A 16,272-nucleotide genomic window follows, 5' to 3' on the forward strand; every position below is an offset into this window, starting at 1 on the left:
TCAAAAAGCATTCTCCCACCGTAGACGGAACATAGAATCTCAGTGTTATACAGCACAGAAGCAGGTACTGTGGCCCAATGTAGTCATGCCAAGCATGATAGTTGAGTGAGTCTAAATTGTCCACGCTTGGCCCTCATTCCTCCAGACCTTTCCCATGTCCAAGTGCCTTTGAAACGCTGTAATTGTACTCACCTCTTCACTTCCTCGAGCAGCTCATTCCATATACCCAACACCCTTTGTATGAAAATTTTACCCCCCAAATATTCTTTAAATTTCTCTCCCCTCACCTGAAATCTGTGCCCTCTCGTTCTAGCAGTCTCTGCCTTGGGGGAAAGGACTGGCTATACCTCTGCACGCATCGGGCTCAGATCACTGAACAGTAACCCCTTCCACATCTCACCCACAGTGGTGCGATCTTGGTCACTTCTTTCCGCCTCTTCTGTTATTGTCACTTCAGCATTTCTTTCTCTCCACTTCACTTTGCACCCCATTCTGTTTTTCGTTCTGCTCATTCGCTGCATTTTTTTAATCACTGCTTGTACTGTCTGGTCTGTGAATTTCACGTCAGCGGGAATTTCATTTCATTCTTGCGTAATCATAAACAAATATGAATTAGAATCATCTGCCTCTCTACTCCTTCCACTGTACTGCAGTTCTCAGTGACACGAAGATCAATGATATGCCACGTAGAGAAACAATTGCTCACTGGCAATCATTGGGCTTGCATGATGATTATTGTTCCCGCCTATCAATCACTCTCACCGTACATCAGTTATACCTCCTAGCTGCCAGTCATGCCCCTTCATGTCAATATCCCCACCCAGGGCATATACCAGAAGCACTGTATTGGCAAAGCCCTCAGCATCATGAAGGACTTACAGCTGTCCCACAATCTCTTTGACCTCATGCCTTCTGGCAGCATAAAAACAAGGTCTGTTACGCCGGCTAACAGCTTTGCTGGCCGGAAACAACTGCAGTCTACAAATTAGTGAACAGGAACGAGGCAAGGGCTGTGGAAACGGGCAAAGCAGACATCTTTGTTCTTCCCAGTTGTTGGCAGGAAAGGAGGTGGCCATTTTGTGAATTGATTCTTGCTCAAGAGTAACTTAATTGGAGCAGTTTCTGCTAATGTTCTGCTAAACCTGAGGCCAGTCTCAGATTTAAAAAAAAAAGACAGTTTTTTTGTGTCAAAATGGCTTGTGTGCAAAAGGAGCAGCCTGGCGTCTGATCTGTTGGGCCCAGTGTTTGGGTGACCAGTCTGAACAGGGGAAAAAGCAAAGGAAATCAGCTAAGGTACAAAATGAGGGAAACAGACATAAATACTTCCTTCAGCCTCAGGCTGCATCCAATGAGAAATGAAACATTATAAATCGATCTGATAAGGAAAAGAATATGAAAGCAGGATTTTGGAATTAAAGGCAACGGCAAATCTCCAGAGACACAGATGTGGAGGAGATGGCGGACATGTGGAGATCACATCAGAACCACTAGGAATACCCGGACAGCGTAGACTCATTTTCCCAGCTGTTAACTTTTCTCTTATTTGACTATTCATGAATGGTCGGGGAAACTTTGTAGGTGTTGTAATTTGAGGGTTTAGTTTACTTGTCAGTCGAAAGCAACTTCTGCCGTGCCGGTTGTCGACTGGCCCGTTCGAAGGATGCAGCAGCCCTTTCCCATTGGTTGCCTGTGGCACCACAGCACCAGGGTCCAGTTCCATGCACCTCGGGGGTACAAGGATAGGCCATGCAAGGGACTGACTGGCGTTCCTTTGTCTCCAGGGGCTCCTCTTCACACTGATGTCATGACCAGTGCCGAGGAGCCACGGCAAAAGTTCACTGCAGATATCGGAGCACCCAGCCACATATTCAGCCACGTATCCGTTGAATGTTTAGTTTTGTGGGTGTGGAGATTAAATAAACCACTTGTTGAGCTTGAAGCATTGCTGAATGCTTAGTGTCGTAGTTTCTGTAACTAAGGGTGACCCAGACGTTTGGTTGAATGTTTTGCTATTTGTAAATAAATGGTTTATGAGCTTATTCGTAATCAGTGTCTTTTGTCTCCCTTACCAAACCCGTGAATCTGCTTCCCTGTAACATGTGTGCACACAGATATTCAGTTGTGTAAACTTGAGTGCTTGTGAACTGATCCAGTTCTGTAAATACTGATCCTCTCTGTGTTTAATCAATCATTTTTATTGAGAGGAAATACTTGAGGGTTAATCCTTGTAACAGCTTCTTCCTAAAGGCTGTGAGACTTCTGAGCACCCTGCTACCATCCAGAAGTTATGACAGCGCCAGTGGCAGTATGGTTTTGTATATTTAACAATATGACATATATGCACTTTAAATCAACTTGTACATCTGCAGAATCCTTTTTAATCTGTTAATATTGTTGTGTTAACATTATTTTGTGCTGTATGTTATACATGTACTGTGTTTTGCGCCTTGGTCCTGGAGGAAGTTGTTTCGTTTAGCTGTAAAGATGTATATGATTGAACTTGAACTAGATCTCTGCCTGTCAATCATTAACCCTGCACAATGACCATTCCACCCTGTCTGTCAATCACGCTCACTGGTGTCAATCATTGTTCGAGTAAAGTCAATCATACTTTCCACATAACAATCATTGCTCCCTGGTTGTCAATCACTCTTCCTACCTGTCAATCAATGGTCCCCTTCTAGTCCATCAAAAGACCCCTGTCAATCTAGGATCCCCTGTTGTCAGTCACTGCTCCTATTCTGTCAATAAATGCACCCCACCTGTCAATCATTATTTACATCTGCCACTCATTGCTCTCTGCCTGTCAATCACTCTTCCTGCTATCAGTCACTATTCCTGCATGTCAATCACATCACCATCCTTCAATCATTACTCACCAGCCAACCAATCACATTCCCTCCTTTCAATCTGTGCCCGTCAATCATTGCTCCCCACCTGCCATTCACTCACACATAAAACATAACCTGTTCCAGATGCTGGGAACCTGAAATAAAAGGCCCGTGTCTGTGGCGAGAGAAGCAGAACTGGCATTTCAGGCAGCATCTTCTTTCTCCGAACCGGGAAAGAGCGGACTCAGTTTCAGGTTGCAGAGTATGTGGAGGGTGGGGAGGTGGAAGGTGAAACGAAATGTTCTGATTGGGCCAGATCGTGGGGTTGATCTGCAAACTGTTCACCTGGGCAGTGAAGGAATGAGGAAACACGGCCCTTTGTTCATTCACACTCTGAAACGAGATCGGTTAAAGTGCCAGAATACAACCAAAGAATGTTAAACCACAAACAACAGGAAATCCACGTAAATGCTGGAGGAACTCAGCAGGGCAGGTATCAGCATCTGTGATAAAGAGTACAGCCGAGTTTCGAGCCGAGACCCTTCACCAGGACTGGAGAGAAGAAGATCAGTCAATGACACTCCAGCATTGAAAGGAAACCACCCCGCAATCCCTGTCACGACCTCCGCCAGCTATTACTCTCTCTCTCTCCCACCTACCAACCACTCGCTATCCCAGTCAACTGGACGGCTATCCCACTCCCCGCCTGTCAGTCTCCCTTCTGCCATCAGTCCCTCCCACCTGTCAATCACACCGCCTGTCCCTGCCTCTCACCCGTCTGTCAATCACTCTGACACCTCCAATCACCTCCCATTCGACTGCCCGTCGCACTCCGCCCTGCCTCACAACAACACCCGGTTGCCCTGACGCTCCCGTTGTTCCATTGGCGGAGATTCGAGATTTCCCTCTTTCCCATTGGTTCTCCGCCTGGCATGCGGCGACTCCGTCTGAATGACGTCACCAGTGCGGAAGAAGACGCTGCTGGAGGTCTGACTCGGCAATGGGGGGAGAGGGCAAATCGGCAGGGCAGGAGGGTACTGGAATGGGTGACCGCTGGTATTGGAGGGGCCAGGTGGAGGGAGGGAATAAAGGAACGTGTCTGGGGGGCGGCGGGAGAGAGAGAAGGAGCGTTGGACATAAGGGGAGAGGCATGGAGGTAGGGATAAAGGAAAGTGTAGGGGAGGAGAGGAGGAGGAGGGTTGGAATTTAGGGAAGAGGTATTGAGGGAGGGGGAGAAGGGCAGAGGAATAGAGGGAGTGAGGGAAGTGTCAGAGGGAAGAAAGGAATGGGAGAGAACAAGGAGGGTGGGAAAGTGGGATGGAAGAAGGGGAAGAAAGTGAGTCTAGAGAAAACCTAGGAGGAGGAAAAGAGGCTGAGGCAATGAAGGGATACTGGGAAATATAAAGGGAGGGGGGAGAGAAAGTCGAGGTGAACAAAGTGAGGGGAAAGTGGTGCAGGATGGAGCAATTGTATGAGGAGGGGGAGAGGTGGGGAGCAGGAAAAAGAGGGAGAGGGAGATGAAGAGGTGAGGTTGGAGATGGTGGTTGTTGTGATTATTTGGGTGGTTTGTGGTTTCCAGATGCAGAGGGGTGAATGGGGGAGGGTGCGGGAGGTATAATGTCTGGAGGTCTGAGGGACTGCTGCAGCCTCCCACACTGTTTAAGAAATAGCAAGGCAAGCGGTTGAATTGCCAGCTCGGTGGCAACAGTCCAAGTACTGGTAAATGGAACTGGGAAACAGTTGATGGTTAGCATTGATAAAGGGGGCCGAAGGGTCTTTTCTCTGCGCTGTGCAACTATGAGGCTGACTGACCCATTTAGTCAAACTTGGCTCCTGGAATCCGCATCTCTGCCCCCTCCCCTCTGGATCGTTAGGCAGTGCAGTCTGTGGGTTGTGCTGCAGGGCCTTCGGATTTATAAACGTTTTACAGTCGGTATTTCTTTGGTTTGTTTTTTTGTTGTTGGGCTGCCGGCTTTCTACTTACTGGCCCGTGGGTTTTCTTGTCTGGGGCGGTGGATCTGGAAAACTGCCGTTGTCAATCATTTTCTCCCTCTGCAGCTGCAGATAGAGCGAACCCTGGGGCAACGGGATCTCCCGAAGAGGGAAGTTTGGTTGAACTGGGCCTTCGTCCCACGTTGGCTGTAGCCATTTCAATTTGGCAACGAGATTAATTCCATGACCTCTTCCTCCTTGAGCGCCACTGCTCAGGGAAATGGGTGCCTCGCTCACTTTCGATGAACAGCACGGGCCCTTTGGTCTGTGGTGTGCTGACTTTTTAACCCACTTCATAGGATGAAGGCATTGAGAATAACATCAGCAAGTTTGCTGATGATACTAAGCTGGGTGGCAGTGTGACATGTGATGAGGATGTTAGGAGAATTCAGGGTGACTTGGATAGACTGGGTGAATGGGCAGATACTTGGCAGATGACATTTAATGTGAATAAGTGTGAGATTATCCACTTTGGGAGTAAGAACAGGAAGGCAGATTATTAACTGAACGGTGTAGAGTTAGGTAAGGGAGAAATACAAAGAGATCTAGGAGTCGTTCATCAGTCACTGAAGGTGAATGAGCAAGTGCAGCAGGCAGTGAAGAAGGCTAATGGAATGTGGCCTTTATTACAAAGGGAATTGAGTACAAGAGCAAGGAAATCCTCTTGCATTTGTACAGGGCCCTGGTGAGACCACACCTGGAGTATTGTGTACAGTTTTGGTCTCCAGAGTTAAGGAAGGACATCCTGGCTGTAGAGGAAGTGCAGCGTAGATTCACAAGGTTAATTCCTGGGATGTCTGGATTGTCTTACGCAGAGAGGTTAGAGAGACTGGGCTTGTACACGCTGGAATTGAGATTGAGAGGGGATCTGATTGCAACATATAAGATTATTAAGGGATTGGACAAGATAGAGGCAGGAAATATGTTCCAGATGCTGGGAGAGCCCAGTACCAGAGCGCATGGTTTGAGAATAAGGGGTAGGTCATTTAGGACAGAGTTAAGGAAAAACTTCTCCCAGAGAGTTGTGGGGGTCTGGAATGCACTGCCTCGGAAGGCAGTGGAGGCCAATTCTCTGGATGCTTTCAAGAAGGAGCTAGATAGGTATCTTATGGATATGGGGACAAGGCAGGAACCGGGTATTGATAGTAGATGATCAGCCATGATCTCAAAATGGCGGTGCAGGCTCGAGGGGCCGAATGGTCTACTTCTGCACCTATTGTCTATTGTCTATAATGAATCTGACCTCTTCCTCTACACAGCCCATAGCCCTCCATTCTTTTTTCATCTATGTGTCTACTTAAAGGTCTTTTCAATGTCTCTAATGTATCAGTTTCTCCCACCACCACTTGTCACTTCTGTGAATATAAAAAAACTACCTGTAATATCGCCCCTAAATTTTCCTCCACTCACCTGAACAGTATGTCTTCTCGTATCGGCTGTTGCTGTTGTGGCATAAAGTAAAGGCAATGTCAATCCACTGTCTGCCTCATCATCTTGTACACCTCTGTCAAGTCATCCGCAAAGAAAAGCCCCAGCTTGCCTAACCTTTCCTCATAAGACACGTTCTCTCATCTGGTAAATGTCCTCTGCATTTTCTCTAATGCTTCCAAATCTTGCCTATAACAAGGCAACCAGAACTGAATGCAATACCCCGGCTGTGATCGGACCTAAGTTCTATGCAGCTGTAACATTAGCTCACAGTGCTGAATCCCCTGACTAATTGAGGGCAACACACCATAACCATCCAGTAAATTTGTGCGGCATCTTTGAGTGATCTATGATGTGGACCTCAAGCTCCCTCTGTTCATGCTGCTAAGCGTCCTGCCATTGACCTTGGCCTCTGCAGGTTCAACCTTCCAAAATGTATCACTTCACATTTTTTCCGGATCATTCCTCGAGTTGCCCAGCGCAGAAACCGATCCTTTGGCCCAGCTTTTCCATGCAGACCCCTTTCCCTTTTTTACCCATCTGCAGTCATCCCCCTCGCCCACACAAGGACCGAGGCCTTCTAGCTCTTTTGCCGTTTGGCCAGTTAAGGCTCCGCCAGCACGCTGGAATCTTGCTTTCCCACTCTGGCCAAAAGCTCCCTGGAAAATATTCTCCAAGTATTCCCATCAATCCCACCCTCCGATTCTGCCCCTCATGGGGAAAATTTACAATGGCCGATTCGCCCACGGCCACTCAGTGGAGAGTCACGGTGACAGGTTGAGGCTGGCACACTGGAGGTGTGAGAGGCATCAAATCTGCCACCCACGCGCAGCGCTCAAGATGCAGATCGAACCGGCTTTCCATTCGTTTCTGATGTCCTCGATAGCAAGCCCTGCACACTACGCAGCACCTTCAGAGAATACGTGTGGCCCAGCGGTTAGAGCCACTGACACAGAGCTTCTTCCTCTGGCCGTGTATGTTCCTGCCTGTCTGGGCTCTGCTCATTCTCCCTGGAGTGGAGGGACTGGACGATAGGGGAAAGTATAGTGACTGGATAGGGGCTGGGAGAAGAGCAGGAGTTTTCTTTCGAGATACGGCGAGGAAGGGTGTAAGTGCCGGTAGTGGGGTGGGGGGTGCGGTTGTTGTGTGCATGTAGATGGGAGGGTGCTGGGGTGGAGGGGGTTTGCAGGGTTAGGGAGGAGTGTCAGATCTGGAGGCGTGAACAGGAAAGGGAGAGGGTGGTGGGGATGGTTGTACGCGTCGGGAGTAGTTGAAGGGCAGCAGAGACTGGAACGACTTACAGGGATAGGGAGGGATGGACAGAAATTGAATTGGGAGTGGTTGGTGGAGTTGTAACAGTAACAGTTGGCCAGGAACTGGGAGTCGTGCACTACTGGGAGTGGACAGGGGAAGGAGGGAGTTGTAGGGACGGGGAGGGGGGGTGCAGATTATTGAGAGATAGGGGCAGAGGGGTTTCAGGGTTTGGGGATCAAAAGGCTTGGAGGGGGTTACAGAGAAAGAAAGGACTGGCAGTAGTTTGAGGAGTGGAGGGGATTGCAGAGATAGGGAGGGGTCAGGGGCTGGGATGACTTCGGAGAAGGAAAGGAGGGATGGGTGGGTGGGTGTGGGATTACAGGATTCTGGAGGGTGATAGGACAGGAACCATCCTGTTGCCTTTGAGTTTCAAAGGGCCCTCCTCAAAGGGTTGTTACTGGGAGACAGAACCCCTCCTCTTTCTCTCTGCAGCAGCGATGAAGACCGAGAACCCCCTGCTGAGGGGCCCGGATCTGCTGCGGGGCCCCTCCCTGGCCAATCGGCACCTCTCGGGTCCACTCCTCCAGCCGCTGACCACCCAGAACCCGGCCATCTCCGCTGACCACCTCCTGTCCTGCCGCATCCAGTTGGGGAACCGCCTCCTCGACGGCCGGACACGGGCAACCGGGCCTGCCACTGCCCCCACCGTACCCCTCTGCTTTAGCCGCTCCCTCTGCCCCCGGCTGCCCTCTGCGCTCGGCCCCTCGACCTCGGGTCCCGCAGGGGACAAGGCAAGGCAGAGGGAAGAGAAGAGCCAACCGGGTGTGGAGACTCAGTTGGAACGACTGGATGACGAGTGGCAATGGGTAAGGAGGTCAACTTGGAGGGTGTTGGGAAGGACAGGATGAAAGAGAGAGATCTCTCGACATTGGGTGACACATTCCCAAGAGTGAGTTACAGGCGGGAAACTAATTCAAGGGCACGGGTTGGAGGTTGTTACGTATGGAGTTGAAAGATCCCCGGGAGTGAGCGGCAGGCCGAAATCTCATTCATGGGTGGAGGGCTTATATATAGAATAACAGATCCCTGGGAGCGAATTATAGGTCAGGATCTAATCCAGGGGATTAGGGGATTTGTATGTCAAATGACAGGTTCAAGTTTAATTATCACTCAGTCAATCACCAATACAGCCAAACAACACGGAGTTCCTGCTGGGCCAGGGTGCAAAACACACAGGACAGGTACATATAGGATAGCAGGTAAACATACAGTCATGCAAAAAATATATATCTATCTCCATGTCCCCGGAGTTAGTTACAGGGAGGGATCTAATCCAGCAGTTTGGGGAGTTTATATATAAATTAACAGACCCCAGAGTGAGTTACAGGTAGAAATCTAATTCAGGGAATCAGAAAGATGTAACATAACAGAGTCCTGGGAGTGAGTTAAAGGCTGGAATATATTCCAGGGTTTCAAAGGCTTGCATATATAACAACAGATTAGTTATTAGCTGGAAGATTTGTTTGTATTTGGGAGTTGTTTGTGTCCCGTATCCCTGCTATAATTGGAAAGAGTGTTTATTAAGAAAGCTAACTTACTCTTTGAAGTTTCAAACGTCCTGATTATTTTCCTCTTTCACTCACCCGAGGACCCCGTGGAGTCGTCTCTGCACATGCCCAGCTATGACCTGTCTGCGCAAGGTTGCGAGGATCTGGCGGACGCGCAGACTGCCTCCGAGGCCGAGGAGCTCGGTGATGTTCCGGGGCACTCGGCCGACCGGGATGCCAGGCTGCGAGAGAAGAAGGTGAGGTTGAACGAGGCCACTTCTGCCATTCTCCATTCTCCCTCAGTCCTTGCTGGCACTGTGCAGCAGCAGTCACAGTGCATTTGACTCCCCACCCCCTCGCCTTCCCACCAACACTGCCCCTCCCCACATACCACCCCTCATCCACACACTGGGGTGGGAGGCACTATCCCTAGTGGCCAATTAACCAATTAACTCGCACGTCTTTGGGACGTGGGAAGGAACTGGAGCCCCAGAGGGAAAGTAAAAATGTCTCTGGGGTGGGGAGGGAGATGGGAGGGAGCCAGGGACCAGATTAAGTGGGAGGGGAGGGAGGGTTCAAGGAAGGGAGACAGGGATGGAGAGTTTTACAGGAGGAAGGTAGACAGATGGGGGGGAGACAGGAGGGAGGAAGGTGGAAGTAGGGACAGATGGGGGGATGGTGGGGGCAGACAAAGGGAAGGAAGGAGACTGAGACCTATTAATCTCTGCTTTAAATATGCCCAATGACTTGGCCTCCACCGCAATCTGTGGCCATGAATTCCACTGGCTAAAGGCATTTCTGCTCATCTCTGTTCTAAAGGGACATTTTGCTATTCAAAGGTTGTGCTCTCTGGTCCCAAACTCTCCCTTAATTGGAAACATCTCTCTATGTCCTCTCTACTTCGGCCTCTTAACATTCCATCGGTTTCAATGACATCCCCCTCGTGCCTCGACATTCTAGCGTCAACCGCCCAGAGTCATCAAATCCTTCTCGTACATTAACCCTTTCATTCCAGGGATCATTCTCGTGAGGCTCCTCGGACCCAGCACAAATCATTACTAAACTCCATCACCTCATCAATTAATCATCACTTACCAAAAAATACTCGTTTTTCTGCTACAAGACCTCTCCTACACAAAGCCAAGTTGACTAACAGTCCCTGTTTTTCAGGATGTACCTAAATCCTTTTGCTCACAATTATTTCCCTACCACTGATGTACAATTTTGAAGTTTACAAACCACCAGAACTTAAGTGTAAAGTAGACAATTAATTGCACTGATGTAGAGGGATCTTGGGGTCCAAGTCCATGGCTCAGTGATGGTGGCTCCACAAGATGACAGGGTGGCTAAAAAACAAGTATGCTTGCCTCCATTGGTTGGTGCATTGAGTATAAGAGCAAGATTACAAGACTTTGGTTAGGGTTCCCGTGGAGTATTGAGTGTAATTCTGTCAATCCATTACAGAGGAAGGGTGTGTAGTCTTTGTAGAGAATGCAGAGGAGGTTCACCAGGCTTCTGCCTGGATTGAAGGGATCATTTCGACAAACACGGGTTTTAATCCCCCACCCCGGAGCATCAGAAGCCAAGGGGAAACCTGAGAGAAGTTTTTAAAGAATACGAGTGGCATATATATGGTAGGCAGTCCTGGGATGGAAATGTCAAGTTCCAGAGGGCAGAAGGAAAAAACTAAAATGAGGCACGTGTTTTCGAAACATCAGATATGAGAAGCCATGGATTTTTGGTATTAGAGGTTAACGATTGAAGTATTTTTGTGGGGCAGTTTTATTTTGTTACACAGAGAGTGGTGGGTGGGGGGGGGGTGCCTGGAACAGGCTGCTGGGGATGGTGTTGAAGGCGGTGGTGTTCGAGGGATTTAGATAGATATATAGACATGCAGGGAATGGACGGATAGGGTCCATTTGCAGGCAGAAGGGATTTGGTTTAATAAAGTGTCCTGGTGCAGACCTTGTTTCTGTGCAGTACTGTTCTATGTTTCTTCTCAAAGTTGGCAGCTGAGCTCATTTCAAATGGCACTCGGTACATTTCTGGAGGTTGAGAGTACAGAGATGGGTTGGAAGGGAGGAAGGTGGTGTGGAAACTGGCTATCAAACCACGAGATCATAAGAAATATGAGCAGAATTCAGCCGTTTGGTTTATTGAGTCTGCTGCACTATTTGATCATACCTGATTTATTTTCCCCCTCAACCCCATTCTCCCTTCTCGTTGTTATCTTTGACACCCTTACCTATCAATGTCCACTTTAACTGTACACAATGACAGCCTTTAAACCAGTATGTGGAAATTCCAGAGATTCGCCACCCTCTGACTAAAGAAAGTCTTCATTTCTGTTCTAAAGGGTCATCCTTGTATTCTGAAGCTGTGCCCTCTGGTCCAAGACCCCCGACTATAGGAAACATGCTCTCCACATCCAGTCTATTTAAACCTTTCAAGGAGATTGATCCTCCCCCCCCCCCACCTCAACATGTTTATAAACTCCAGCAAATGCAGGCCTAGAGACATCAAATGTTCCTGATTTGTTAACCCTATCATTTCCATGATCATTCTCGTGAACTTCTGGGCCCTCTCATTATCAGGACATCCTGTCTCGGGCAACACATACAAAGCGATGGATGAAGTCAGGGAATATCTCTGGAGGGGAGTGAATAGTTGGCAGTCTGGGCTGAGGTTCGTCGTCAGGACTGGAGAGGAAGGGGCAGAAGCCAGAATAAGGAGGTGGGGGTAGTGGAAGGAGTATTAGCTGGCAGGTGATGGGTGAGATCAGATGAGGGGAAGGCTGGGTGAGGTTAGAAGCTGGGAGGTGAAAGGTAGAGGAGGTAATGGGCTGGAGAAGAAGGAACCTAATAGGAGAGGATAGTGGACCACGGAAGAATGGAGAGGAGTGGCACCAGTGGAAGGAGGTGATCAGGTGAGGAGAAGAGAAGGGGTAAGAGGGCAGTAAGAATGGGGGATGGGGAAAGAGCAGGAGGGAGGGGATAATTATGATAAGTTAGAGAAATCAATGTTCATGCCATCAGATTGGAGGATACACAGTCGAAATATGGAACCCCATGAAGGGTCACGATACGAAAGGTCGACTGTTTAGTCTTTTCCATAGACGCCGCCAGCCCTGCTGACTTCCTCCAGCATTCTGTGTGTGTTGCTTGGATTTCAAGCGTCTGCAAACTTTTTATGTTTGGGGAAAACGGAGTGTTGCTCTTTCACCCTGAGTTTGGCCTCAACATGGCCACGGACGGGCATGCTGGAATGTGAATGGGAAGTGGGTGGCCACTGGGTGATCGTGCATTTCGCACTTGATGGAGCCAAGTTGCTGGATGACGCGGAATCTCCGGGTCTCACTGATGTGGAGGACACCACATCAGGAGCGATAAACGACTCCGATAGACTCGGGGAGGTGTCGTCTCGCCTGCTAGTACAGTTTGGGATCCTGAATGGTGTTGAGGAAGGAGGTGTGGGGCGGCGTCAGGTACAAGTGCCAGGAGGGAGATGCATGGGGAGGTTGTATCGAGAGCATCCTGAGCAGCTGCATCACTGCCTGGTTCGGAAATTGCACCATCTCGGATCACAAGACCCTGCGGCGGATAGTGAGGTCAGCTGAGAAGATCATCGGGGTCTCTCTTCCCGCCATTACGGACATTTACACTACAGGCTGCATCTGCAAAGCAAACAGCATTATGAAGGACCCCATGCACCTGTCATACAAACTCTTCTCCCCCCTGCCGTCTGGGAAAAGGCTCCGAAGCATTCGGGCTCTCACGACCAGACTATGAAAAAGTTTCTTCCCCCAAGCTATCAGACTCCTCAATACCCAGAGTCTGGACTGACACCAACTTACTGCCCCCTACTGTGCCTATTGTCTTGTTTATTATTTATTGTAATGCCTGCACTGTTTTGTGCACTTTATGCAGTCCTGGGTAGGTCTGTAGTCTAGTGTAGTTTTGTCTGTGTTGTTTTTACGTAGTTCAGTCTAGTTTTTGTACTGTTTCACGTAGCACCATGGTCCTGAAGAACATTATATTATTTTTACTGTGTACTGTACCAGCAGTTATGGTCGAAATGACGATTAAAAAGTGACTTGACAAGGTGCAAGGAAGTCACTTAGAGAGAAATCCTTACAGAAAGCAGCAAGGGGGCAGGGAGGGAAAGAGGTACTTTGTGGTAGGATCCCTTTGGAGATTGCGGAGGTTACAAAGAATTATGTACTGTATAGGGAGGCTTGCAGAGTTGCAGTCTAGGACGAGGGAACCCCCAGTCTTGTTATGATGGGAGGAGGATTAGGGTCAGGGCAGACGTACTGGAAATGGAGGTGATGGTAGTAAGGGTTGTTGGTAGTGGAAGGGAAACACTGCTCTTTCATTCTTTCTGGGTCAAGATGCACAGACCCGAAAGGCTTTCTCCTGCGCTCTTCTGTTTTCGAACCCATCTTGAGCTCTCTTTGATTTTCTTTCTTCCCGCGCAGGACTCTTTGCTAAATGCTGTCTGCTGCTCCCTGCTGGCGGGGCCCAAATTCGCCAACCCGACAGATGACACCCGCTGCTTCCTGCTCCGCCTGTGCCGCGAGGTGGCGGAGGAGGACCCCGAGTTTATCCTGAAGGTAAGAGAAAGATGCGGGGAGAATCGGTGGTGGTGGGGAGTTTGAAAGGCGGAGAGCAGGCAGGTCACGGGGAGGTGTGCTGCATTTGTAAACGGTGGAGTTGGGGGGGGCAAGGAAGCAATCGCCCCACTGCAGGAAGTATGTGGAAGCTTTGCAGAGTATGTAGAGGAGGTTCACCCAGGTGCTGTCTTGATTAAAAAAAAATAAGGAGAGGTTTGACAAACTTAGTTTTCTTTGGAGCAACAAAGGCTGAAAGGGTTTTTAAAAATTTTGAGACGTCGGCAGAGCAGGTGGATTATCCCCCCCAGCCCACCCAGTTGGAAATGTAAAATACTGGTGGGTATAGACAACGGGAGAGGGGGAAATCTAAAGGGGATGTGCAGGGTGATATTTTCTCACTGAGAGGTGACTGGCTGGAAGGAGCTGTGGTGCAGTGGTACGGACAGATATGATGGAGGTGCTTGTACACCTGTTGGAGAGACGCATGAATATGCATGTGTGCAAGTTTAGGCAAGGCAAGGGTTAATGTAATGTCCAGGCAGGGATAAGGTGCTGACAGCCCAGGCAAGAAAGGTCCGTGTAGAGCATGGCTTCCCTTTGCATAGCAGATTCCCGGAGCCATATTGCTTACTGGAGACGAGATAAGAATGTAATGGAAGGATAGGAAATACACACACACACACACACACACACACACAAAAACACACAAAAACACACCATCAAAGAGAAGGGACGATTGCTTTACTAACTTCACTATCATCGGTTGTTAGTTTTTAGTTTCGATCGACTTTTGACACCTGCCTTGTGAAGGGCGACTGATCTTGCAAGTACGGAATTCAAAAATACAGTTTGCTAAATGCACAATATCTGTGACTGCTGGTCAATTCTGTAAGAAAGAATGGCATTCTCTGTTCATAGTTCGGAACGGTTTGGTGACGGACTATGCTGTTTTCCTCCCGCATATGTAAAATGAAGTACGGGTGAGGAGTGAGTGCAGGATTTCAGTCAGTTGGTGACGACGGGAATAGAGAGATGTGCGTCACTGTGTGTTCCACAGGAAGGAGTTGGTCTAATTTGCCGTCATGATCAGTACAGACACAGTGGGTCAGAGGACCTGTTCCTGTGCTGCACCTGTCCCTGGTGATGGAGTCCGAATTCCAGTGAGAGCAGCGAGCGGCAGAAATGCTGTGGGTTGGGGTCTGTTCCCAGACTCTGAGCCTGCTTGTGCATCCATGCACTCGTGCACAGCTGGAGTCTGTGCTAGTATTCCAGAACATTGGATCGACCACCATCCAGGTGACAGGAAGGACATCCCAGCACTGGAAGCCATCCTGAAGAGATCCCCAGGAAAACCCCTGGGAATAAGAGGGTCGTCACATCACCAGCAGCAAAATAAGTTAGAGCAGAACGATTGGGTGGCTCTGAAGTTTATTTATTCTGTTGAGATGCATTGTGGAACAGGCACTTCTGGCACTTCCGACTGAGCCGCCAAGCCACCCCCAATTTAACCCCTCCCTAATTACGGGACAATTTTCAATGGCCAATTAACCTACCATCCGGTATGTCTTTGGACTGGGAGGAAACCGGGGAGAACGTACAATCTCCACACAGGCAGCGGTCGGAATCGAACCTGTAAAGCATGGTGCTATCCACTACACTACAGTGCCGGCCGTACCTAGAGCCAGGGATCCGAATTCAATTCCACCTGCTGTCTGTAAGGAGATGGTGTGCGCTGTCCGTGACCGGCTTGGGTTTCCTCCAGGAGTGTGGGTTTCCTCCCACACTCCGAAGACGTAGAGATTGGCAAGTGAATTGGTCACATGGGTGCAATTGAGCAGCGTGGGCTCGCTGGGTCAGGAGGACTTGTTATTGTGTTGTACCTCCAAATAAATATCTCTCAATTAAAAAAAAGAGGGAATATGAAAAGGATTTAGGATTCTGAAGTAATGTGACAGGGAGATGTGTAGATGCTGTAATGTTCCTTTGTAGTTTTTTTCCAGTATTAATATTGGTTTGGTGGTGTAACGTACTGAGTCACACCGGAGAACTTGGTTTCTCACACCGTTCACACAGATCATTTCACCACATCAGAACGTTGAGGTAGTCCGGGGTAAAGCAATATCAGAACGCAAGATAAGTCCTGACGAAGGGTCTCGGCCCGAAACGTCGACTGTACTGCTTCCTATAGATGCTGCCTGGCCTGCTGCGTTCCACCAGCATTTTGTGTGTGTTGCTTGAATTTCCAGCATCTGCAGCATTCCTGGTGTTTTCGTGCAAAATAACGTGTTACAGTTTCAGAGAGTCTGCAGGGGAGATGGACAGCAAGGTGCAAGGACCAGAACAAAGGTGGATCGTGAGCTCAGGGTTCCATCTTGTTGTCCAGGAGGGACTGTTCAATAGTCTTATAACAGCAGGGTCGGGACTACTCCTGGGCCAGGTGGTACGTGGTTTCACGCTCCTGTATCTTCTGATCAGAACCGCTGGCGGGTGACGTGAATTTGTTGTATTGTGGCAGAGTGAAGTGCAAAGACACAAAGAGCTATATATTACTGATAGAAATGGTCCGAAAACAAAAGGAATAATGAGGCAGTGATCACAGACCGCTCAG

The 16,272-nt window shown here is 48.9% G+C and overlaps 1 protein-coding gene across 4 annotated transcripts in view; it reads left to right on the forward strand.

Annotated features, from left to right (window-relative positions):
- Positions 1–3,680: 3,680 nt before the first annotated feature.
- Positions 3,681–16,272, forward strand: part of tep1 (telomerase-associated protein 1) — a 78,124-nt gene continuing 65,532 nt past the window's right edge. For 2 of the 4 annotated variants that reach the window (XM_073028935.1, XM_073028936.1), the window contains exons 1-4: positions 3,681–3,818; positions 7,998–8,371; positions 9,154–9,309; positions 13,530–13,664. In XM_073028935.1, the coding sequence (XP_072885036.1) occupies positions 3,764–3,818; positions 7,998–8,371; positions 9,154–9,309; positions 13,530–13,664 (720 nt within the window). In that variant the 5' untranslated portion in view covers positions 3,681–3,763. Of the gene's footprint in view, positions 3,819–4,377; positions 4,551–5,019; positions 7,226–7,997; positions 8,372–9,153; positions 9,310–13,529; positions 13,665–16,272 lie in introns of those variants that run through there. The other 2 variants (XM_073028938.1, XM_073028939.1) reach the window with 2 other exon arrangements.

This window comes from Hemitrygon akajei, chromosome 25 (genome assembly GCF_048418815.1).
Source record: "Hemitrygon akajei chromosome 25, sHemAka1.3, whole genome shotgun sequence".
Lineage (NCBI taxonomy): Eukaryota > Metazoa > Chordata > Chondrichthyes > Myliobatiformes > Dasyatidae > Hemitrygon > Hemitrygon akajei.